The sequence below is a fragment of the Athene cunicularia genome (assembly GCF_003259725.1).
Source record: "Athene cunicularia isolate RWA chromosome 19 unlocalized genomic scaffold, athCun1 chr19_part1, whole genome shotgun sequence".
Classification (NCBI taxonomy): domain Eukaryota; kingdom Metazoa; phylum Chordata; class Aves; order Strigiformes; family Strigidae; genus Athene; species Athene cunicularia.
Window position 1 is genome coordinate 2,489,361 of NW_020799124.1, and position 26,027 is coordinate 2,515,387.

The 26,027-nt window shown below is 38.8% G+C and overlaps 1 protein-coding gene across 1 annotated transcript in view; it reads right to left on the reverse strand.

Moving 5' to 3' along the window:
* Positions 1 to 9,053: 9,053 nt before the first annotated feature.
* The window catches only part of USP32 (ubiquitin specific peptidase 32), a 70,710-nt gene continuing 53,736 nt past the window's right edge, over positions 9,054 to 26,027 (reverse strand). The window contains exons 17-34 of the mRNA XM_026861811.1: positions 25,504 to 25,612; positions 25,198 to 25,279; positions 23,335 to 23,409; positions 22,589 to 22,727; positions 22,201 to 22,306; positions 21,356 to 21,529; positions 20,666 to 20,840; positions 19,864 to 20,015; positions 19,049 to 19,160; positions 18,315 to 18,526; positions 16,686 to 16,870; positions 16,012 to 16,098; positions 15,044 to 15,164; positions 14,180 to 14,371; positions 13,309 to 13,600; positions 12,437 to 12,870; positions 11,998 to 12,090; positions 9,054 to 11,449 (exon numbers count right to left, since the gene is read on the reverse strand). Of these exons, the coding sequence (XP_026717612.1) occupies positions 11,276 to 11,449; positions 11,998 to 12,090; positions 12,437 to 12,870; positions 13,309 to 13,600; positions 14,180 to 14,371; positions 15,044 to 15,164; positions 16,012 to 16,098; positions 16,686 to 16,870; positions 18,315 to 18,526; positions 19,049 to 19,160; positions 19,864 to 20,015; positions 20,666 to 20,840; positions 21,356 to 21,529; positions 22,201 to 22,306; positions 22,589 to 22,727; positions 23,335 to 23,409; positions 25,198 to 25,279; positions 25,504 to 25,612 (2,914 nt within the window). The 3' untranslated portion in view covers positions 9,054 to 11,275. The remainder of the gene's footprint in view (positions 11,450 to 11,997; positions 12,091 to 12,436; positions 12,871 to 13,308; positions 13,601 to 14,179; positions 14,372 to 15,043; positions 15,165 to 16,011; positions 16,099 to 16,685; positions 16,871 to 18,314; positions 18,527 to 19,048; positions 19,161 to 19,863; positions 20,016 to 20,665; positions 20,841 to 21,355; positions 21,530 to 22,200; positions 22,307 to 22,588; positions 22,728 to 23,334; positions 23,410 to 25,197; positions 25,280 to 25,503; positions 25,613 to 26,027) is intronic.

The following is a 26,027-nucleotide window of genomic DNA, read 5'->3' on the forward strand; positions in this document are numbered from 1 at the left end:
CATTTTTCCAGCAAGCAGTTTACAGCTGAATTATAAGACAGAGAACCCAGCTAAGAAAACACTCCCTGTCCCCCTTTTTCCTCTTTATTTTTTTTTTTTTTTAACCACGGAGGAAAGAAAAAGAAGTTTTGTTTAACAGACTGGAGCAATCTGAAAAATCAGAGCTCAGGTTGCATAGGTGTCAGCTTTTCCATCACTGATACTGTTTCCTTCAGCGATTCTGCATTTATTTTTAAAAGGTCATTAAGCAAGATACAAAAGGTGAAGTGCAATGTTACAGATTTATAACCTGCCTGAGCACTTGTTAGACAAAGGGTCAATGCTGCCTTGAACACAAAAGCTTAGGTAAAGTAGGCGTCTGCTTTCTACCCTGAAACATCAAAGCCCAGCAGTTAAAGGAAGCAAGACCAAGGCCAGCTAAGAGTGAAATATATTAGCAGGGGCTATTCACATCTGTGTTCTATCCCTTACTTTCCTTTAATCAAGTCTTAATATATTTTTATTTATTTGAACTCTACCCTTCTTCACACTCAACTTGTCTTTTGCTGTATTAGACTGCCTGCCGTTCAGATGAAAGAGAAGGCAACTTGAAAATATAGCTAGAATTTTTGTCCTGGTTAAATCAAACAGGTTAAACAACAGTCCAGGCATCTTACCCCTACAGATTTTGTGCTAAAAGATAATAATTCTTGAGGTCACTCTTAATTCTTACTTCTTTAAACTGCTGCTACTTTGCCTCGTGTCTCATTAAGCAGTCAAATCTCTGTATTATGCTAAAAGCAAAATTTAATGACTTCTTTAATTGAGTCACTATTTGAAAATATCATGTAGACTGAAGTCAATCTTATTCTAGCTTATGTTTAACTCATAATCATTTAAAGAAATATAATTAGAGCAAGAGGTAAGAAGTTTAAACACCCAGTGTGACATCTTTGTTCACAACTCATGGTCAAATTGGTCCTCTGATATGCTGCCAACTTTTTATCAAACAGCTTCCACTGAAATTCTCTTTGTTACCAGTTAAATGCTACGGTTGCCTATGCTCAAAGAGGCTGTGGGCCCAAAGATTTATTCCCTTGCGATGTCTTTTAAACAGGAACATTTTTATAATCAAAACTGAAGATGAAAAGGCAAGACCACATGGCAAGAAAACGTTTACAATTCACTTGCTTGGGAGCAAGGTCATAAACATGAGCGTGTTCTAACGGTCAACGTGCATCATTTGGGTCTTCCTGTGTGAAATCCTTGCCTGCCCCTTGAAGAAGCAGGCTGATACACTGTGAGTGGCTTTGATTTAAACAGTCTCCAAAGGGATTTTTATTCTTTGGCAGAAGGAAAACACAACCTAACAAAAATTCATCTCACTTTCTGTTCTGCTTGCTGGTGGGTCACAAAAGAAAACCTCTGGCATCTAAATGAAGCACTGAGCCATGATTCAAATTGCTGCATGAACATCTGAACATCAGAGCTGAAAACTTCAGCCAGTTCTACCCTTGTGAGCTTGGAAATAAGTTGGAACAGGAGAATTCAGGCTGGAAGGGCCCTCGGGGGTCTCTGGTCTGGCCCCGGCTCAGAGCAGTCAGCTGGGGGTTTCATCCAGGTGGTTTTCAGAAATTCCCAGCTGCTGCGTCAGCCTGTCCCACTGCTGCACTGCCCTGGTGGTGAACAACCTTCTCCTCGTACCAGGTCAGAACGGCTCCTATTCAAATTTCTGTCTGCATCCTCCTGCCTTGCACCACCAAAGAGAGTGGCAGCATCTCTGCAATTGCCTCCAGCCCACCGTGACCCGGGGGCTCGGGGAGGCAGACACTGTTCTCGAGACACAGTGTGAGGAACGCTGAGCAGAGCGGGATAATCACTTCCCTCAATCTACTGGCTCAGCTCCTGCTAACGAGGCTCTGGGTGTTCTCTGCCTTCCTTGCTGGCAGGACACGCTGCTGGCTTCTGCCGAGCTCGCTGTCCTCATCTTTAGTTTACGTCGAGGCCACATCCCATCAGCGTGCATTCAATCCAACCCCCACCGCTGAGCTCTTCCTCCCTACTCTTCCTCCCTGCTTCAGGAGCCTTCACACACGTCGTTCTCCCCGTGGTACAGTCCTGGGGACAACTGTCAAAACGTCAGCGGAGCACCTTGGAGGAGGGAGCTGTCTGACAATGCGGGGGCCGGAGCTCTGTAATCACACTGTTCCTTGCATTGTCTCGTTACTCCAAACATCATAATACAAACAGCATTTTGAAGGCTTTCTTGATTTGCCACTGGGGGTGTTGGATCCTGTTTCTGGCTCTGAAGCAGCAGCTTTCCTTTGTTGTTATCCAGCCCCTGACTAACACGCACTGTTTCAGTTTTCCTGCAGTTTCTCATTGGGAGGCCGAGGTTTATTTATAATACCTATAAATATTTTCTCCGCCAAAATGCTGCATTAATTGAAGGGACAATTTTTAATCTGAAAACCACGGTATGCTAAACATAAAAAAGGTTTAGACAAATACTGTGCTTTCTATATCATATTTCAACAGATGTGAAATAAAATCACCCATATACCCAGAGCTACCGAAATACCTGGCCAAACTTCTCTCCGATACGAAAATTGAGTTAAACCTGTTGCCTCAAGCTATTTCTTTGACTCCAGAGCCAGCACATAATCCACTACCTTTACAATTTATTTGACCATTTAGTTCCTTTCTTCTACCTCAGTTTGACCAAAAACCCCTCAAAATGGATAGTGTAAAGACAATATAAATTGCAAAATAATTGGAGGAAATAAAAACCTATAGAAGAGTCAGTAAGGAGAAGATACGTATTTGCAGACAAGATCTGAAAGTCTAGATAAGATAACGTGGCTGTTACAGAATACTGACAAACTAAAGTAAAATGAAGGTATTTAAAAAAAATAATTATTTTTTTTAAATTAGCTGTATCTGCAAGCATCAGGGTATGCCCAAATTTGGTGATGACACTGCTTTGAGCAGAAGGCTGGACTGAATCAACTCTTAAAGTTCCTTCCAACCTGAACTATTTTAGGATTCAACAGTTCTATACAAAATGATACACCACGCTATTATTTAATTTGTATTAAGTCTGTGTTACACTGCATGGAAAAGGCAGATGGTATAAAACAACCCTGATCCCTCCAGTCTGTGTGAAAGGGAAACGTATCTCTTTCTTTCACACACACAAAAAAAAAAATGAAATGTGCTTTGGTGAGGCCCCCCAAGAGCTGCCTGCACTTCCCACTTTCTGGAAAAGGGAGAAGCCCGTTATTTTAGCATGTTACACAGAACCGAGATGCTGAGTGTGGTTTGGGTAGACTATTTCCAAAATTCAGAAAGTACCGTCATCATACACAAGAGCTCTATCAGCCATTTCATTTGTACTTTGCACCCAATAAAAACCTAATGCTGAAAAAAACCTCCAGCAGTACCAAGATAAATAATATTGCTTAACCAAGTACAAGGAGTCCTGTATTTTCAGAGATCAGGCAAACACTTTAACAAAGGCTGTGAAGCATCTGCTGCTATTTTTTTTTTTTTTTTTTTTTTTTTTTTTTTTTTGCAGGGGATGGAGCTCCATGAACTCTGATAAACAAAAGCAGCATGGGACCCACCTAGGGACATCTGTCTGCTCTGCACTCAGGGTTTTTAAAAACAGTGTTAAAAGGTAGAAGGTGAGGTTTATTCAATCAGGTAATGTGGGACAGGACGTTCAGCTGCCTTCGCTCTGGTTTTACAGTTTTATATCGAGGAGGCGTGAACGGCTGGAGCCAGCACTGAGGTGGTGCTTTATAGCTACAGACTGTGGAGAACATCAGAATCCGAGCGGTTTTGAGCTGCTGTTGGGAGTCACACACAGCACTACTGGCTGGAAAAAACAGGTGCTGTTCCTTGGAACCACGAGATGCCCTCGTCTGGCCCCAAACCCTGACAGGGAAGGCTACGTGGTGGCAACCAGCCTGGAAACACCCAGCAGGATGGAAGCTTCACGTCCCTCAAAAAGAAGCATTTCACTGTTAGAGATCTGCCTGGAATGATCCTAAATAAAAATGAAAGTCGTATTTTGCCATTATTTTTCTGCGTATGTTTTCTACGCTAACAATTACCAGAGAGCCTGCTGGATGTGCTTTTGTACAAAGAGACGTTCTTTTCATACGTGTTTATTTACCTTTTATTTTTAGTCTTGAAATGAGTTCCCAATACATGTTTTTGTTGTCTCTGTGCTTCTCACAAGCTTGAATAAACAGAGGAAAGCAGCTTGGGTTGGTTTTATCCCCATTCCTGTTCTGGGGGCATCACTGCCCATACAAGATGCAAATGCTGCCAGCAACTAATTGTATTAAAGCACAATTAACCACAGTTTAACACATCAGAAATTTTCCTTGGGATCTTCAGTCTTGAAGTCACTTTTCATGAAATCTGAGTAAAAGACTAATCTTAATTTTACAGTGTCCTTTCAACTACACCTCTAGATGAACAATCACATGGGCCTATGACACGTCCCACGGACACCAAGCGTCCTGCTCCTTTATCTTCCCTCGGACCTTACTGGTTTTGTTTGCCCAGACAAAAGGACTAAATTGCAAAAAAACAGGAAAACTGCTAGAGTCTGTCTCAATGATAAACATTAATTAATCTCCAAAAGACAAGAATCTTGAGTTTGTGTGTCTATATGATGAACCAGGCAGGGTGTCACCCATCTGGTTTAGTTTGTGAACTACTAAGACTCACAAAGGGAGCAACTACCACAACTAAGAGCAGCATTTCTAGATTCTACAAATACGCTCAGAAAATTTTGCTTTATTATATATTCTAATTCGTGACTGATTTTGCTAAAGGGACCTTATCAAAACCTGCTTTTAATTTTCACAAACAGGAAATGTTTTAACACATGAACAAGGAAGTTTGGAGGCTTGTCCCAAACAAAAGGCACAATCTTCCAAGCTTCTGTCAGGTTTTTATTTTCCTGAAACGATAAATCAGCAAACATGGGTGACTGCATTTTACGAAGTTCTTGCTTCAGTTTACTGGACCTAAGGGAAAAACTGTAACAAAAGCTGCAATTAATACATACACTGACTGTCCAGGCCCTCGGCCAGCCGGGTCAGCTGTGCCTGCGGTCCCTGAGCTTTCTCAGGACACTTAATGGCCCCGATCTGTAGATAATGGATAAATCTATAGAATAAACCAGCAATACAATCTCCTGTGCCAACCAAAGGGACTCCAGGAACAGGAGGATACACTCTGGCCATGACCAGCAACTCCAGAACAGATGGAAACAACAGGATGAAGATGAAAAATAATTTTGGCGTTGGGCTTTTAAGATTTAAGGGCAAGTGACAGTGGGCAACTCCTTTTGGTAGCAGGGCATTTGCAGGAGCCGGTGCATCCATGCTTCCCATCACGCTGGGGGAAATAGAAGTTTTTTGCATAAGAAGGTTCTTTCCCTGCTGCGTATTTCCCCCTCCTTCCCAGGAGAAAGACCAAAAGCCATTTGGTTGATGGACTTTATGCAAGGTTTAAAGGAAGGTTACCCAACTGCCTTCAAGTGCAGGCCACGTACTTTTAGCACATCAGACACGCATAAAGATCCGTGGGCAAAATTCCAGCACAGCTCATTTCACAATTGCTCCTATCTTATAAAATGGGCTCTGCTAATTTCAAAGAGTCCTCGTCTGAGATTGTACAGTTTTGATCTGGGAAGTAAAAGGCATTCAACAGCAGAAAATGGCTGCAGTTTTTTTTTGGCAGGGATATGATCCCTTCATCTATTTAATGGCCCTTGGTACACTTCTGAATCAATAAAAGCTTTACTACTGAAAACAGCACGTATGAACATCTTTGGTAATTAGATTTTTTTTTTTTTTTTTAAGATTGCGCTTTCAATAGCCAAACCCCTTAACAGATAAAATTCATGATAGGAAAAACTGAATCGAAGGATATGATCTATAAATTAAATTTTCCATACTGAAAACGCACAAGTGACTCAACGTTGTGGAATTATCACACTTGTGAAGAACAACCATTGTAAATGCTCTGAAAATTTATCACTAGGCAGTAAAGAGAACTGCATTGAGCAAGTGTCATCATTTAGTGCTGCACAAATGCTCCAATTGCAGCTGATAAATATAGCAAGAGATGGCTTCATTTCCAGAGACACTAGCTTCTCTGGCATCATCCTTGGTGATACTGATGCGTGCTAATCCTTGGTTAAATATCCATTTAGCATCTTCAAGGGCCATAAAACAAGAACAATAGTTCATTTCCAGCTAAACATAACCACACTGTTTTTGGAAACATTCAGAAAACAAACAACCCCAAGTGATATGCGACTCCTGATAGACTAGCTTACAGTGGACTTTGGTCCAGTTGCCAACTCAACCAGATTTACTTCCTTTTTTCGAAAAAAAGCATGATTGTAATTGCAGTAAGTCTCTCATAGTCAGTGTCTGCTCAGAGGAAATGTCTCAACACTATATACAATCAAGGAGAAAATAACACTCATAGATGTAGAAGCAGCGGCAGGAACACACTGGTTACGCCAAGACTGTACAGAAAGTACCTTCAGATCCTTGTTTCAAAGGCAGTGCTTCCGAGAGCAGAACCTTCATCTACGTAAGGGATCATTTCATTTCTGAAATGGATTGTTTTCTGAGAATAAGTGTCATTAACAGCAATACTGAACAAGTGATTCAACTGAGAAAATACCACACTAACCTTTTGTAAACAATAGAAGAGTTTCAGATGAAAATGTAGTTCAGGCACAATCTGCTTATCAGAAGCATTGGCGTTACCGTTTCCTTTCTTTTCAGAAATTCTGTGAACCAACAACTGGATTCACCTTCTGAAGTTCTATTTTACTTCTAAGCAGCAATCTACCTGCAAATACACATGTCCAAGCAACAGCAAGCTCAATTTTGACCTCTTACTCCTGTCCGTTTGTCTCAGGAGTTGTTACCCCTGTGGTGACGACATGAAAGATTTTTGCCTTTGACTTTCCACTCTGTTAGCCTTAAGTCTTGCATCAGCTAAAACCTAGCAGTAGGATAGATCTAAAATACACTGGCATACATTCAAATAGTATCAACAAACAGGTGCATCACAGATGGAGAACATTCTAGAAAAAAAGCTCTTATTCAACTCCAAGTAAAAAGCCCAAATATTTTCTCAAATATGAGTATTCTCTCTTCCTTTCCGTTTTAAACCTTGGTGTTACGGTCTGACACATGCTGGGAGTGCTTCCTCTAGCAGTAACATATCAGATGAGCCACATCTCCAGCAGAATTTACCTTGCTAAACTCAGTTCGTATCCTGTGCAAAAATTTCCCAAGACCTTTCTGCCATTAGCGTCAGCAGTTATTTGGGTTCACGATGGAATCCACCTTCCTAAAAAGCCATGAAATAAGTTGATATGAAACTCCACCGTATTTCTACTAGAAAGTGGGTTTCAGGATGGCTTCAAGTTCATTCCCTTCTTAAAGGGAAGAAACCTAGTGGCACATTTGCCACAACTTGTAAAGAAAACCAAAGACTCATCCCCCTCCGTATTGACACCGCCACAGCACAGGGAACCGTTACACCATGGGAACCGAGGCGTTTGGATGGAGCAATGACCTGGTTTTTTTCCAGCCCCAGCTACTCTGCGATTTTTACAGACTTACCAGGTTACAAAACAACATCAGAGGAAGCGATGACCGCCTGTGCTGCAGCGTGTGACTCTTCCTTTAGCTACAGGAAAGAATTTCCTTTGCTGGCGAACGCCGCGGTTTCATTCTCCACCTATGAAACTGCTGTCTGGAGACAAGCAGGCGTCTGCACCGAAGACATACAGACACGTTATTTCTTGGCCTGTTCTTACGAACTATATTTATTTTTTTAACTTGCATCTTTCCTTTTGTTTCTGTGTCTTTTGTATGACTCATATGTTGAGGGGGCCGTTTTTATCTCATGAAAACAGATCCTCTGCTTGACCTAAAGTGCCTATTGATCAATTATACACGCACAATTAAATGCTTATGTGCAGAACTACCGGCATTTACTTCAGATTCTAGCGCAACACAAAAAATTTTAACTCCAGAAATCGTTCCTTCTGGTAAGCCCTGTGCTAATAAGCAATATGCAGATGATTCTCGCTGCAGATAAAATTAATTTTCGCATTTTAACAGGTTAAATATTTTTTTTTTTTCATGAGAACACGTTATGAAATGCGAGTTCAGGCTCCTGCTGAGAGAGGACGAGGCGGGCAGCGCTGCCGCCGCATGGCTGCCAGCACTGTTGCATTGCCCCAGGTCCAGCTGAAAGCAAAAATTCAGCACGTGCCATTAAAATCTCTGTCTCTGTCTTCCTATCAAACCCTCCAGTGATGGAATCTTTACATGGTTTTCATATAATCCCATTATTTCTAAAACATTTTGAAGAAAACCTTTTATTTTTACCTAATTCCTGTTAAACTCAAAAGGACCCTTATTTACCACAGCACGAAAACCTGGAAAAAAATTATTACAGCTTGAATTTTAATTGTCTAAGCACACACACAAAAATGGAGCAATTAAATATTTAAAGAGACTTTTTTTTTTCCCACTTTAATAACCTGCAGAAGGATTCTCAGCGTAGGTAATGAGGGATCCCATGTGCAGCCACTGTGCTTTCAAGTCATCACTGATCTCACTTCAGATCTAGCAAAATTACACCACAGAAAAATGTGAGAACAGCTGAATTAATGTGGTTTAGTGCAGTAGTTCTTTAGACTTACTCGTAAGAAGGAAAGGTCTCCCTTTCTCACACAGTCACACATATTAAACGATTAAATGGACTCATTCTAAAAAAACTGAACAGAATGTTCTCAAAAGCAGAACTAAAAGGAACTTAAAACCAAAACTTAGAAGAGCTGAAATACTGAGCCTCCTTCGAACCAGTGCCATGCTGGACAAACTGCAAAGAGCTGTCGTATGTTTACTCACACGTTTCAATTTTGTAGACGGACAAATCCATTTAAGCTTAATGAAAACAGTACAGAAACTTCAAAGCAGGAAAAGAGCTATTAAAAATTATCTGACAAGAAGTGACACTTCATCTGCATCCACAGTATTTAATTTGTTTGAATAATATAGTTACAGATAAACAGGTTCACTCCATATACAATTACTGATACTTTTTTTTTTTTAATACAGCTCATATTCCAGTACATCAACACTATTTTATTTACAAGGTATTTATGTACATTAACATCTTTCTAAAGTCAGTGCATTGTCAATAAGTTTTATACAATAATTTACAAAGTGAATGTAGTTAATAGTTAACTTAATTTACTACTAATTCATGAATTAATTTAATTTAAAAAAATTAATTACAACCAACGTAACAAACACAGAAGATCAAATAACATTAGTAGATTGTGCTACCTGCTTAAATAAAACTTTTTAAAGTAAATCAGTTGAATATCTTTCACTTTTCATGGAGTTTGCAGAGGGAGGAGTAGACAAACGGGTGTCAAAAAAGCTTCTAACCTAGAAATTCACAAGTCATGTTTACTTTTCTTCAGTCTCAATGTTTAAAGATAAAAGACCATATAGGATAGGGAGCAACACTTTACAACTGAGACGATACTTGTTTTGGAACCCATCTGCTGTCCTCAGAGGCACGACCTCCAGCAAAGGCCGGGAGGTGTTTGCCTGAGTAAAGACAGCAAGATCAGCTGATACAACTTCTTAAATGGATAAAAGATCTTCCTGGTAATTATAAACTTACTGGTAGGTTTGGCATTCTTGTAAAACACATTAAAACGAATCCAAACATTTATTTCAGAGATCAACTGTATAAGTCAATTTTGTTAGCGAAGATACAAAAATCTCAAGAATTTGGATGATGACATACGAAAAAATTAGTAAGCTTCTTAGAATCAGCGGAAGAACAAAAGGCCAGAAGAGTGAAACTTTTTATCTTCATTCAGATATGCAAATAATTTAACACTGAAAATGTTTAAAGAAATGCCTACTCAGAAAATAACCATCTTTTTTTCCAGTCTCTTCTCAGACTCAGTCATGCTTTCCTTCATGCAATAAGCCTGCTGACATGTTGCAAGGGCATGGAAAGCAATTCTGGTTTATCTGCAAGTATATGCATAACCTGTTGCAAAAAAAGAAAATTTGAAAAGGCAACCAAATTTTGGAAAAAAAAAAAAGAAGAAACTCCATTAAATTATGAAACCAATAATGAAAAAAAAAAATATAAATCCATCCATGAATGCTACGATAGCTACCTGACAGCCACAGCTTCTTATTTGTTTGAAATACACAGTGGATAATTCACAGCCATTCACTCCAGAGCCCTTACAACAACAAAAACAAACCATGTTTTTGAATTTAATTATATGAATTTTTAAAAGTGCAAATTTAAAAGCAACACCAGTCATGAAACATAAGCTCAAGCATCTTTCTTTCCAAAAGCTGGGAACATTTTGTGCAATGTGCACATTTTAAGACACCGTGCGTGTAATCACAACTACTCTCTTCAACCTGAAGTTCCTTCTCGAGGCATCTCAGCAGTCTGAGATAGCTCTCTTCAGGCAGAAAAGCCATTCCTGAAACATGTTGATCTGCACAGCCAACACATGGAGAAAACACAATTATAATAAACCATTCAAGTGTAGAAATGAATCTCTTCTCAAATTATGATTTGGTTGTGCTCCCAACATACAGAAAGAAAGCAAATGACACATTAGTGGTGGCAAAACTGGAAACTTTTCTTACTCTCGATGATAATTCTTTAAGTCTGTGCACTAGTCATTCTCTTGCTTTCCCTGTTTTGCCAATAAAATGCAATAAAACTGCAGGAAAAAGGAGGTAGCAATATCGTGTTGTCCAAAGACAACACTACTTTTTTTTTTTTTTTTCCCCATTATCTTAAACCTAAAGAGAGCCTTAGGGATTTGTTAGAACAGTTGGTAAACTCTACACTACTTCGTTTAGCTCCTGTTTGGACTATTTAATTTAGCTCTTATTTGGTCCTAGTTGGCTTTTCTCAAACCATTTTATTTAAAGGCCAATGGCAGTCTCAGCCTGATGTCTAACATCAGAAACGTTTAGAGCATGTAGTGAGATAACAGAACAAAACAATACTATCTTTATATTAACTGCTATTTAATTAGGGTTTTCTTTTTGTGCTTTCAGATCACAGGGTACAATAACTACATTTAGGTTATCTGTTTCAATAACATTTTTGTCAAACGTAAGTTTCAGGATGTTATCCCTCACATTCTCAAAACAGTCCGTGGAAGATCATCCGCTTACTGTAAAACACAGTATTTCTTATAATCTGACTCAAAATCTTCATCCATGCTGCTTGTGTCTGCCATCTTTTTGCCGTCTATCTTTGGCAGAAATTGTGCATAGTCTACCCCCTGCTGCTCGTAGAAAAGAATGTAGGCAGAGTCGGTGTCGATCTCATCGGGATGCAATTCCTGAGAAAGAGAAAAACACCGTCTGAAACGCGCAACGGGACAGTGGCGTTACTCTCACAAAATACACACAATTGCCCTAGAAACAGTGGTTTTAACTGGCTGTGTAGCACAAGAAGAATCCCATTTTCTGTCTCCCCTGCTCTAGTTATCAGGCTCCATTATTTACTTGAAAAGTCTGACAAATTTTAGAGTGATAAATGCAAATACTTCGAAATGTCGGAACTTAGTTATTCAAGTAATTGAACACAAAACCGCTAGCATCACGAAAAAATATTCTTAGACTTCCATTTTTAGTAATTTTTCCATCTCTGTACAAAACAAGCATCTTTCCTTAAGCATGGTGGCAGCCGGTGAACAGATGTTGACTTGAAAAAAAAAAAAAAAATCTCATGCACAATTTCAGTTAACAATTTTAATATTTATCCAGTGCAGCTTTTAGGACTCATGATCTCAAAGAACAGTTCTCACCAAATGTAACTTCTTTTTTTTTTTTTAGCGCTAAGTAACCAACATGAAAATTATTTGCTACAAAAAAGTAAATGATTTACCTTACAGCTACTGTCATTGTAGCAGTACCACTTGTTGTTCGGGTTTTTGGCATAAGTGACATAATGACCCCCTCCCATAATTCCTGAATGGCACTGAAGAAAATGAAGAAGAAAATTAATTCTGGATCAAATAACAAACCCCAGAATTTATAGAATAAATGATTCTCAAATTCATGATCTTTAAGTGAGTGACAGTGGTTCATGACGATCTCTACATCTGGAGCTGACTAACTTTATATACTCGAGCACAAAAAAAAACATTCTGCAGAGATATATTTTTCAGTTGTACTCATTTCCTGGCAAATTTATTTTGCTGACAACGGCTCTGCTTTGTTCTCATCGATAAAGCCCTACTTTCTGTAATGGAAACAGAGGAAATGCATTTAGTCAAAACAATGCCGCGTTAAAGAGTTTACTCGCACAAAGAAAACCAACTTACCGAAATTGCATATAGATTGTAAATAGGGTTAACGCAAACTTCTTCTCTTTGGTCATCTGTAGTATCATCCTCGCTGTGGTTGTCGATTTGACCGTTGATGCTGCCATTGCTATAGGCGTTCTGCTCGCAGATGTATCCGTTGGCTAGAGTCAGCTCACTGTCCTGAGCAGTATATAGCTCACTCTGGCTACCACCCAGAATCTGCCCTCTAGTGAGAGCATCGCCTTGATCCGAAGTGAATCTCTGCTCCTGGTCAGTACCGTTCTCCTTACTTGAATCCAAATTTTCTTTGCTACTGGAGAGTTTGTTTTTGCCCAGTTGTGGTAGCCGCAGACGCCCTTTACCTCTTCCTAAAGTCCTTGGGCTACTATTTGGGCTACTGTTTTTACTTGAAGGACAGCTGGCTCCACTCTTCCTCCCCAAAGATGGAGATGCTAAAACAGAAAGCATGTGGACTACTAAGATAAGTAAACACATAGTCTAGATTTTTTTTTTTTTTAGAAGTGGGTTGGTTTTTATTTTTTGCATAACCAAACATTAAAAAACACTGTTTCACTACAACTATTAAGTAGTCTATAAAAATCTTTGCACGCACACAATACGCTACATTTATAAACTGAAACGTGGAGGAGCACCTGCCTCACTCGAGCAGATAGTGCCGATATCAGTTGATAATGATTAATTATTTTTCTTTTTTTTTATTATTATGGTAAAGCTTCACTAAGCTTTCCAGGGCAAACAACAACAGAAATGAGTGTTTCAGAATCAATATAGTGCTTTAACCAAAGAAACATTAAATCTTGTTCCTAATTATGTTTTTCACCCCCTCCAAATATCCGTATTGACCGGAATTTTCCCTAACTACTACCTACCTTTGATATTATTCAAGACAGTAGTGTTAAGGGAGGATGGACTTCTGTTCAGTGTATCTCCTTCTCCTGGCGTGTAGGTGGCCTGCAGATCTGTTTTTCTAGCCTCCCCTTGGAGAGTCCGTGGTTCAGGAAGGCTGTCAACCTGGAGCGTTAGCTGCTTTCTTTGAAAATTACTTGGATCCCTTTGTACCAAAAAGGCACTTGGGTCAAAATTTTCTCTGGGAAATTTAACAATTTTCTGAGATTTAATCCAGCGGCCATTTACAAACTGAAATCTTTTCAGGTGGATGATCTAAGGAGAAACATGTTAGAGAAAATTTAAGGAGGACAATTACGTCACAGTAACTTCACTGTTTGAAGATAATTTTTCCTGAAACATACACATTTTAGCACACGCTAATTGAAAACAGTAACGTTGTTTTAATGTGACAATTGGGATTTTGGGATCAAGCTGGTAAAATACAGAACAAATATTTTCATGGGGAAACGATGGAAAGGGTTGCTTCAGTGATTCAGCACTGTGTTTTGAACAACCTACCAAATTTGAAAAGCAACAAGTGCAGGTGTTACACAACTAGACAAAAGATCATGTTACCAGAAAGACTGCCTGAGCGTGAATCCTATGGCAGAACAGATGACACCGAACACAAAACACCACCATTTCCTGCAATGTGTCAGCTAAAAAGATTCAAAAGGATTAGTGGCTTGTTTTATTTGTCTGCATTACAAAAATGCACGAAGCAAACGGAGTCAATGCCCCTCTCCTGAGACTGTCAGCAAATCAGCACAAGGAGACGTACCTAGCAATTCAAATTTGTGATCAACGTGCTTTGGTTTTGTTGCCGTAGAGGGAAATTACGCAAGATCATACCAAAATAGGGGGAAGCCTCCACAGATCCAGTTTTTTGGTGGCCAAACAATGGGTCTTGCATTTGGAACAGTAGTACATCTCATCCTCTCCCAGCTCCTCCTCACTGGTGAAGGCTCTAAGACAGCTATCGAGATTGATGGGCTCTGCTTGAGCTCGTCGGCTTTGTTCAACACTTTCATGTTCTTCTACAATCTGAAGAGAGATAAAACTGTATCTGACTCGGAAACATAAACCACTGCTCAGAGGAATGTTCGATTCACCGTATCATACTAATAACATCATACAGTCATTTAGGATTAAAGATAAAAACTAGATGCACTAAGTTTTAGCCGAAATTTAATTTCAGTTATGAAGAGGCAGACATACAAATAATGCTCCACCCTTATTCTTGGGTGCTGTTTACAAAATTATCCATAAAGCACAAGTTTACAGATTTAACTCACAAATTTGAACAGTTATTCGAGATTAACTCAGCTATAGGCTTACCTTTAGTTAGGTTTTGTTGACTCCAAGGAGGAAATAGGTTTGCTCACATGAATAACTGTTTATAGCACTGGTATGCTTAGAAAATGTATCCTATTAGCATATTTTGTAATATATTGTGGAGACTAGATCAAAAGCAATTCACAACAGACAGAAAATACACTGTTGTGGTTTCTTAAAAGCTTCCCTTCCATATTATGGTCACATTAAGACATGAATTTATCTAGAATATACTGTTCAATGATTACTGGCTTTAGTTTAACAGAAAATGGACAAAAGAAACATTGACTGTGGAAAAAAAAATAAAATTAAGGGTTTCACGGAATGGATTGTGCTTCAGGGCTATTAACGAACAACAAAGGGTCTGCACTGAAATTTTACCCGTTCTTGCGACGTCTGGTAGCGCAGATGGAGAGCGGTTGGATCCCAGTCTACAGCAATGTAGGCGTTCCCAACACAAGCCCTATCTTCTGTGCACTCAATTTTACAGCCACGGCAAAATCTACATCGAAAAGTTAGATGTGGTAAGTAAACTGTCCCAAACTAAGTTTTCTATTACTTCACACTCCGGTTCTGCTCCTTATTTTGTAACATCTGCAGCCCCAAAGTCTCAGGCCTTGCCTTCAGCGTAAGGCAGACATTTTCATAAAACAATGATTCGTGTCAGTTTGCTATTTTACTTCAAAACTTTAACAGAGACGAGAAATTGAAGCGGTTGGGTGAGCTCATCCATCCGACCGACCCTACCTACAACACCAGAACTGCAATGTTTTGTCTCCACAAGTATTTCACAACATGGGATGTACTTTATTTATCTAGCTGCAAGAGACTTTTTAAAAAAATAAGCATATGGTCTGAATACCTTCCCAGCAAGTCTGAAAACAAGGTCTTTGGGGAAAATTCCGAGTGTGCTTCCAGGGTGAATTTCTTATCATCCATTTTACTTTTTACTCTTCAAATGGCACAGGAACTAACCAGGGTAGACGATTTCCTATCTAAAAGTTTGGGGGTTTACGAAAACCCCACCAATCCTCCAAATAGGAACACATATGTGTCTGCATATGTACACACACACACGCAGATTATTGGGAGGAGTTAGGAGGTTTTTAATACTGTCGTGTTTGTTTCCTAATTTAAAGTTTCTGTGTCAGCGGAGCTTTCAGCTCTCGAAGTCATAAAAGCTGTTCTACAGTGGAAGCCTGCCATGTGAGGGTTTGGGTTAAATTAGATTCTAGATTCTTATTGTTTGATATTACCTCTGAATCTGAAACATCTCAGAAACGCATTACCATAAATTACATTTCTGCTGGTGTGATTCCCTTCCTTAAATCTTGAAAAGGACAATTTACCTGTACCATGGACACCAAGCACAAGAATTTCCATCCTTCTGAACTACCCTTAAGGTGAACGGATACTGATAGCCCATGCTATCATCACTGAAACAGAGGAGAACACAACATGAAACACGAGCACTCATTGACTGCCAATTACCTTCCTTCACCATGCTTGCCATGTTTACTTAAAAAAACCCACCCAAAAACGCCCCTTGAAATTCTAATTTTTATTAGATTAAACTATTAAACAAAACCTGCCTTTAGATCACCTAAATTTGTCAGATATAATGAATTATCAGTCACTGGATGAGCACAAACAAACCAAATCATGTAAAGCCAATCCTTAAGTGCAGCTAGAAGGTATGCTACATTTAACTGCATTAAAAAGGATTAGAAGTTATTTTTAATTACCGCCATCATTAAATTGCAGGACTCTAAAATGATTTCTTACCAAAAAAAAACCCACACCACTAAATGGAATCTGCAGGCAGAAAGCGTCTGGAGTAAAAGCACAGACAATCATTCCTGAAGTTGTTGACATTTAAAGCTTAGCTATACATTAAAAGGCATATGTTCATTCAACAGAGGCATTACGAGAAGTCAAAACTAATAAAGCTGAAGAACGAATGGATTTTCAAATCTTTTAAGCCGCTGTAAACTCAAGCCAAAGACTGAGATGCCAAACTCACCAGTCTTGGGCATGATTACTAGCTTCCTGAGGCGGGAGGGGGCTAGCAAGCCTGGAAACCTGGATCCACACTGCATCGTACAGGTCTTTTTTCCGTGTATGAACTGTACAAGGAACAATTAGTGGCATTCCAAAGAGACTGGGACGATTCTTCTGAGATGAAAGAAAATATAATTCTGTCCGCATCTGCATATGTCGAATAAAAAAAAAAAAGACTCAGATATAAGTACGTATTAACTCACGTTACCGTAATTACTAGGATGTTGACCTTGTTACTTATTTCAGGCCTTGGCAATTAAAATAAACCATTAATTCTATTAAAAGTACTGCGTTTCAGCCATTGTTTCCAATATTCAATACTGGAAATTTTGATCATTCACTTGAAATTGCCTGAAAACTTTTTTCTATGATATTATGGCAATGTTATTTAGGCACTAGACCACACCAAACATAAACCTGTGTTTCAGCCACGTACAATATTTCGCTTTTCATGTGGTATTTCTTACATTTCCCACCACATGGTACTACCGTAACGCAGACATGCAGCTAATGATGCTAATACCTGCCCCAAAACACCCTCTGCCCAAGGCAAGCTCATGTTTGGTAGAGAAAGAAAACCCTTACGTCTAAAGGAGGCACTACAGACTTGTACACAACTTATTCCAAGCAGACAAACTAACCTTTAAGGCTACATCTCCCATTTATAAGAAATATTTACTGTCTCAACTTAATGACACTGAGGTACAGCAAACAGCTTCCGCCTTGCATAAGTTTTATACAATTAACCCTTTCCACTGATAAGATTTTTGACAATGGCAAGCACGGGTTCCTGGAATAGCTTCCACAAACAATTTTTAGTGGTTTTTAAGCTGTGTAACTAGCAGCTTGCAATGGCTCAACAGCATTATACCAATCACCTCTGAGATTCTGCAAAACCTGAATCAACAGCGATAACAGTGCTTAGTGGCCATTACTTGAGAGAACAAAGCAAAAACCCCTCATAAACACAGAGAGTGAAGAGGGAAGTTAACAGCCTCCTGGCCCACATTCCCCCGGCTCTAAATGCCAGCGGACTAAAGCCTGGACACAGCACACGCAGAACGTGTGGCTATTTGAGGTGTTCAGTCATCCGGCTTTGACATTTAGAGTTCAGCTTAACTACAGATGCTTTTACGGAGAGTAGTTCATGCTAACAGAATGCCCCAGGAATGGACTATTTATCTTCACTCTGCTTCCGTATAAGAAATAAGGCTTTTCCACATAATGGGAAAGAAATGCATTTCTAGTAGCTCCTCTAATTAGAATTTTTTCTGCTCAAAGAGTCTGGAACATTTAATCAGGGAGTTAGCGAACGCCCAAGTATGCATCTCGGCATTAAAAAACCGGGAAGCATGCCAGTACTAAGGAAAGAAAAATACACCATTAGACATTACTATTTAAATTTACAAGAGTTGTGTTTCTGTAGAACTTGGCGCTCACTTAAGAAGAAAATATATTCATGCTCCCTCTTCTTAAAGAAATAAAGATTAATTTATCATATGGACATTAAAAAAAAAATAAAAAATCCTCGCTGACTTTCTTTCAAAGTGTGTTACGTGAGCCATTTATAACAAATGCAAAAGCTACTCACCATTTTTCTGTGGACTGCAATTATATACCCTGTACATGGACTATCAGGCAGCGAGGGCACGTGGCCGTTGAGAGTCCAGTTGGCAAGGTTACGCTCTGTTCCACATGGCACTACAGTATTTGGCATTCCGTTTGGAATTAGGGTTGGTTTAGGAAGGTCCCCGTTCATCATTATATTGGGTGCCCCATTAGCTGATGGCCCCGTTGAGACATCTGTAGGTACATAATTACATTCTCAATTACCTACAGTAAGCAGAACTGATCACGAGACTTTTCACCCTTTCCTTTCTGTTCAGTGCATTTTATGAAATACGTCCTACTCTCCTTAAGAGCAACATCTAAACTTTGCAAAATCAGAGCATGCAAGAGCAAAGAGTAACAGAGGTGTTTACAACCTATACATGAAACCACAAACAATAAAACCAAAACCATGCTTCCAATTTTTTGTATGTCCTGCCTTAGAGCCAATCCACAAGTAATAAAATACTTTGTGTGTTTGTGTCTTTAACTAAAGTAAGTATATAGCAATCTTCAGGCTGTTATCCTGGGCACAATCCTAAAAAAAACCAACCCACTCACAGACTATCAGTAGATACCAAGACTGCTCTAATTTGTCTTCTCTTTAATCCTCACTCTTTACCTATGATTAGGAATTAAGGTTTTCTCCTGAATTTCTCCAGTACCTAAACCCTGGGCATTTTAAAAGAACAGGAAAATAAAGATGTTTTCTTTTACCTGTCTGCACAGGACTTGATGCTGATGTAGGTGATCCTGGAATCGGTATTTCAAATGCACACAAAAACCCACTCACTGATAACCGGACTTTCTGGTTGTCTTGAGGAAAGTTCTTCAGGAAAAAAAGAGAAAGTTAGTCAGACGTGTATATACTCCTACCTGTGACTCCGAACACGTGTTGTTCTTTTGAAAATGGTGTATCCAACAGCTTATCTCTCCCCTCCCATCTGCTTTCTTACACCTTTCTAGAAGGTAAAAAGGGAGCCAACGCCTTTTTGTTGAGTTATTAATGGTTCTCTAAAGACACTGAGAGCACCCAGTTTCAAGCAGTTTTAATCCCGTTCAGTGACAGCAAAAAACATTAAATATATACACACAGAGTAAAGCCGGTCATTACTTATGCCTCCAACGTCTCAACAGTGCTTAAACTCAAAGCACTCCAACTTGAGATTTATTACCTCAAGATGATTTTATCCTTTTTTTTTTTTTTTTCCCCTAAAAATATAATTAGTAATCAATTCAACTAAATTTCTGCAAGCTTCTACATGACTATTAATTTTGTTTACAAGTGGTTTATTTTGGTTCAGTTTACTTTGATTTTAAATCTATTTAAAAGCAAGCCGAATTATGGTTTAAGAATGAAATAAAAGTTAATGCAGAGATAGAATTAATCTTTTTAATCACATGTTCAGTTAAATTATTTCACAGTTCCTGCAAGCAAAGCTTAATGTGAAAAAGAATGAGGTATGCCACGATGCAAATAACAAACACAAATACCAGAAGTATGTTGCAGCAATTATTTTTTTTCCCCTTACCTTTATATTGGAGCTATGCACTTCTGCAAGTAGAATCTGTTCTGGTTTTAGCCCACAGAGTTCACTTAACTGTTTTTTCAAACCTGTATACTTCTCATCCATGTTCAATCTCAGGCCGTACCGAACAGGAGTAGTACCATCTAATTTAATTACTTTAAAGGGGAAAAGAAACACACTGGTCAGCAAACCAGGAAAGTTTTAATGAGAGTAATACATTACAGCTACTTCTTAGAAAGTATTTTTTTTCCTTACTTGAAGATATGATTTTTATTTTTTTTTTAAACCAGCCAATTTTCAAGGTCTGCACACAAATGTCAGAAAACCTCTTGCTGCCTAAGCAGTAGAAAATGGTTTCAAAACTTGTTTCACTTCTTTATCATCGTTGCCTCTTTTCCAACAATGCATTGGTTCTTCGCAGAATAGTTCATGACCTATAAGTTAATTTTTGTTTGTACACTCCCCCCAACCCTTCTCTTTTGCTCTAGACAGATTTAGGACAAACTCCACAACACAGTGAACCAAAGGAAAGTTCCTCAGAATCTCCATTTTACAAGTTTCTGTATTAAGTCCTTTAGTCAAGACTAAAAACGGGCCATCTATGCTGGTTTTCAAGGTTTTATTTAATTTAACTGTATTCCAATGAAAATTCTTGTACTCTATTATAATGGTTATAATATTTTTAAATGTAAGTACCAACACAAACAAAGTTTGGATGTTTTATAGCTATTGAAAATCTGTTCTACATATACAGTTCTTATTTTAGCACTGCCAAGTTTATAGAGAGTTAAATGCCACTACTCACCTGTAATTTCTAGGTGCATGTAGCTATCCATTGGCAAAGGCAAGGATAAAAAGTTAAAAGGGTCAAATCTAACGCTTATATGTCCACAAGTTTTACATTTTACTTGTGACTTCAGCTGCCCATGAAATAAATCTACAACGATGGATCTGTTTCTTCTCAGATGGTTTTCCCAGGCCTAAAATGAAGTACAAAACCCAATACAAAGTTAGAAACTGAAGACTACTTGCTGGAACTACAGGAAGGAGGATATGCTGCAAGACCTCCAAAGTTTCATTGGCCTATGGGAGTCAAATTATTTTCATAAAAGTTGTTTACCAGTTTCTAATAAATAGGAGGTATTTAGTTTCAACACAAGTAAAGTTATTTCAATGAACACAACAATCAAGGTATGACATCATTTAAAGTACTTCTGAAAGGATCCATCGGGTATCTTGAAATATTTTGACACTCTGTAATTCTGAGGAGTTGCCACAATGATTGTGAAGTATCACATTCATGCTCCTATTACAATATTTAAAACTAATAATTGACTCCTTGGATCACAGACCCAACAAGTTCCCAAAGACAGTACAGTCCTGGGAGAGTATTGCCACAGACAGCCTCATCAACAACTTAGCAGCTTAGGGCTATAAGGAAAAAAGAAAACAGCAAACAAAAAAAATCCCAAACCCAAAATTTTTAAACCCATACCTCTGCTGCTACTTCCCAGTCTGGTCGACCATCACTGTCTTTCAGTTCAACATATGGCTTATCATGAACTCTGTTCAAATCTTCATGAAGACCATCCAAAAGAAAAGCCAGAAGCTCCTGCGAGTCTTGCTGTTGAAAGCCATTAAATCTTGGAGCATATTTTGCTATTGTCCACTACAAAGAAAACCCAACACAAACCAACCCGGAAGTTATTTAACATCAGGTAACAAAAATTGTACCAATAAATCAAAATACTGTAGACAAGAGACACGCTGTCAATGAGCACAAATTCAATTGCCAAGAGTTAAAGGTAACCCCCATGCCTGCAGAATAAGAGACCATCTACAGGCAAATGCACAGTCTTTTGTCCCTAACAAGGGCTAGAGAAGTCACATCTTATATCGGCCACCTCTAATTCATATCAGGTAACTCCTCTGAGCTTACAGCCGCTGAACCATGGTTGTACTCCACAGAGAGCTGCTCGAGTCCTGAGCACCAGGACTGATGAACCCTGGGCTCCTCCAGGTGTGCACCTTGCCCCTGCACAGCCCCTTCCTGAACACTTCCCCTCCGCTCCTTGTAGGCAAGAAAGCAAAGTGTGTGACCTGTTTGGAGCGACACACGTGATAACTGATTGCCCAGGACATGGCCACTGGCCTCAGAGCCAACTTCTAACGTGTGAAATACATGTCCGTGCTTCCTTCCCTTTCTCTAGGGAAGATTCTGGGTTGAGACCCAGAACCATTACAATAAAGGTAACATCAGGAAAAAGCACATTACAAGATTTCTGTTATTCAAAGAAGTTCTTGCTTTCTACCTTTAAGTAACAGACATCACAGACTTACCCGCAGCTTTAACGGTGCTATATTCTTCTGAGTTCCACTCCACAACTCCTGAACCAAATCCCCATAGCACTTGGCCATGTGTCCTTTCATGCCTATTGGATTTGTCCTAGAAATCATCAAGTAATTAATACCACACTAAAATTTAAACAAAGTTCAAACATGGGGTAAAACAAAGAAGGGCAAAGGCTTCTTGCTGAACTGTTTTAACTCCCAGACACAAAAGAGTTTGTGTTTTCACGTAACCCATCTAGTGTCTGCTGTAGGGCTGATGGTTGATGACACTGAGCTTAAAAGGATTTATTCACATTGCCTACTTCTGAAAGCTGAAACTCATTTTAAAGAAATGTTACAGCGTCTAAAATGCCGAAGGCCTCAAACAGAAAATTACCTGTTAAGTTCATAAAGGTGCCTTCCTGAGATGAAATAGCGCGTCAGAGGTTGCGTGTTACTGACACACTGGATACTGGAGTTCATGAAGCACGTGTTACCCAGATTGCTCAATCCAGTGGCACCCTTTTCAGTGGGAACTGAGATAAAGAGAACATAATTATACCAACCGTGCAGAGATGAAAAATTCAGAGTGGTGTATCAGTGAAGTTAAGAATATGACCTTTTCACAGTAACCAATTCCATTTAACCTGCTCCTGATTATGAGACTGCAGCTAGCACAGATGCAACAGGCCTGTTCAAAACGTCTGCTCCTCTCAACAGAAGTGAACAGAAACGGAGATTATTTTGTTGGATCTGATCCACCACAGACATCAGCACAAGCCGTACAAACTATTTTCAGGTAAATTATTATGGTATTGAAATTTCGGGATTAATTTGTTAAAATCTTAACTATTCATTATCTTAAAAAAATCCAAGATAATAAACACAAAATCCAGAATTTGCTACGTGCCATTTGCTACTGCTGCATCTGAACATCTATAAATTTATCTATCTGTACATCAAACCCTTCCACATTTCCAGCATCTGACTTAATAAAACAGAAAGAACAAGCAAAGCGGCAGAGGCATAAAAGACCTTTTCCAAGGTTAAGAGCACTTATATTAAAAAGAATTGTTTCAACAAAATACAGCCTTCCGGATTTTTCTTCTCATCACAATTCAATTACTATGCTGAAACACTTACCTTTATGTCTGTCTATTTTACTGCTGTTTGCTATAAAAGACATCTCCTCTGGCCAGCTCATGTCTTTGTTTCGAACTAGAAAGAGATATGGTATAAGGATTTTTTTAAAATTGTTTGTAACTTACTCCTGAGAGCTTATACAGCTGAAGAGGTTTAATATAAATTTTCTAATATTTAATTGAGATTAGAAATTTGCTTATTTGTAGTTGTTATTTTTCCTAATTTTCATTTCAATGTTGCCTAACGTTATTGGAAATCATTCTAATACTGGCATCACTCCAACCATGCCAGTAACATCGTTAAAAAAGCAGCCTGGAGATTTCTTTCCTGTTGGGTAACATTTTTTTTCAGAACTTATTCTAATACTTAATAAGGAGGCCCCAGATTTGAACAAATCTATTCACTTTGTGAGTGATCATTACTATTTTTTGTTGTTACGAACCAACAAAAGATTCAAGTGTATTTCAAAACAGGGACAAATTACATGTGTTTCAAGATAAAGTGGGTCCAAAAAAAAATATGTAAGCTTTCCTAAGTTATCTGTACCACTGCGTTCCCATAGGATCCCTCTGTAAATCTCTATCTTGCACTGACACAAGCCATACAGCACACTGGCTTAAGGAACCTGGCTGAAGAGAGGAAAAGGGAGTTATTTTTCACCAGATCGCCTCTCACAGCGAGTTCCTCAGATGGGTGCCACGCAGTTGTCCACGGGTAAAGGCAAATGGCATAAATAGAGGCAGGGTGGACCGCAGCTTTCAGTGGCAGTGCTGTCTTAATGCTGGTTTGGTTATTGAACTACGGCCTCGGGGTTCTGTTTCACCTGACAGACCAAGGTCCCAGTCCTTCTCCCCTCCCTCTACAAATTCCCGTTTCTTCTCTTGCATCTAGTGATTAATGCAGCTACACAACGAACTGCAGCAGCCACTCTGCCAACTTTAAATTGATTAAATACGAGCTGAGCCAAGTGGCAAAGAATATCAGTCCATCTAGCACGCCAACCTGAGGTGTAATATTAAACTATCCTCAGTGAAACTTGTAGAGAAACAAGGCGAGACCCAGATCTTGCTTCTGTGATGTAAGGACAGCAGTAGAGTGGATTAAGGATGTACACTTCTGCTTCTCACATTAAAAAAAATCAACCAGAAAGGTCAAACTAGTTGAAAACTCAGCCGCTCCCTGCACCCTGATACCTCTGACGAAGGCTGATGGTATTTGTGACTGATGGCAGTGCCTAGCAAAGCAGCACATGGCAGGAGGGGGAGACACAACAGACAAACTGAAACAACAACGGTTGAGATTGTTCATGATGCCTTTTTGTTGTGACAAGAGTCAGCCAAGCAGTCAAGTCCAAAGGTGTTAGGTTCTCTCCAGATGTGAAAATAACGGCAGCTTGTAATGAAAATCTTAGAAATGAACCTGACATGGACCGAAACATGCACTTTTCTTCACCTTTTGCTTTGTGAATAAAAATGTCTTCACGCAAATATCGTAATCTGAACTCTTGTAAAGTTAGGGAAAAGAAAAATGAGATCCTGATAAAGGCTCAGATGCTGCACACCACTTTTGTTAAATCTTTGGCATTTTAGCTATTGCTGTAGGGGCAGTGGATTATTTGAAGCTTTAGTCTTTCATCTTGCATTTCTTTCAATACATACAGATAAAGAGACAGACAACTCTTTACACATACTCTTCCTTCTCAAAACATTTCCAAAAATAACATATTTGGGCAGAAGGCCTATATATTTGTGTCGTTTGGGCAGTTACAGAAATGGGTACTACACATGATTTATTAACCATATAAATACCTACAGAAAAATATTCATTTTTAGTATGTAAACCAGTGATAGGCCCTTTTTATACCTTCTATTACTAAATGCTGCTCATCTTGGATTTTAAGATACTCCAGTCTGTGATCTTCATCATCCAACAAAGTAAGATAGTTCTGCAGGAGAAAAAATACTCCGTATAGTTATTACTTCTAGATTTAAAATCCTCTGAGGATACTTTAATCTTGAAGCAAAGAAATTAAAACAGTGTTAACTTCACGAAAATGAGAGCACCAGTTTCCTACCTATGTTAATTCAATACAGTAGTTCACTGATCTCCAGAAGCGTGTAGTTCATTGTTTTAATTTTATGTGGCATTTCTTTAGAATGGAAGAATTACATGCACTTGATGATTCGGAGGGATACATTCTGCTTGTTCATTGTGATTTCTTAACATACTCGTTTGAAAAAGATCCTGGATGGTGGTTGGCTTCTGTGCCAACAGAAGCCTAGAGCATCATGCGTGTCGAAGAAAGGATGTATTTTTATTTCCATTTAAAAGTTTCTATGAAACTTCCTATGAAGTCTTTTAATAGGTCAACCAATTGCCAATTTTTAAATACATCACAGGATAATTAAATGTTTCTCAGGCTACTAGAAAAACAAGAGATAAATTTTCTGGATCATTAACTCCAAAATCTAAATTTCACTGCTTGTGAGTGCATAAAAAACCTCTAGAAAACAAGTGGCAAGAGTTTTCCTGCCTGGACAGTTAAACTGCAAAGGAAAGTTAAGTCTACTGGTTTTTCTTTAACTACACGTGCACAGGGAAATAGTTTCTAGAAAATAATAAGATACACAATATTCAATAGGTGATTACAAAAAAAAAAAAAAAAAAAAAAAAAAAAAAAAAAAAAAAAAAAA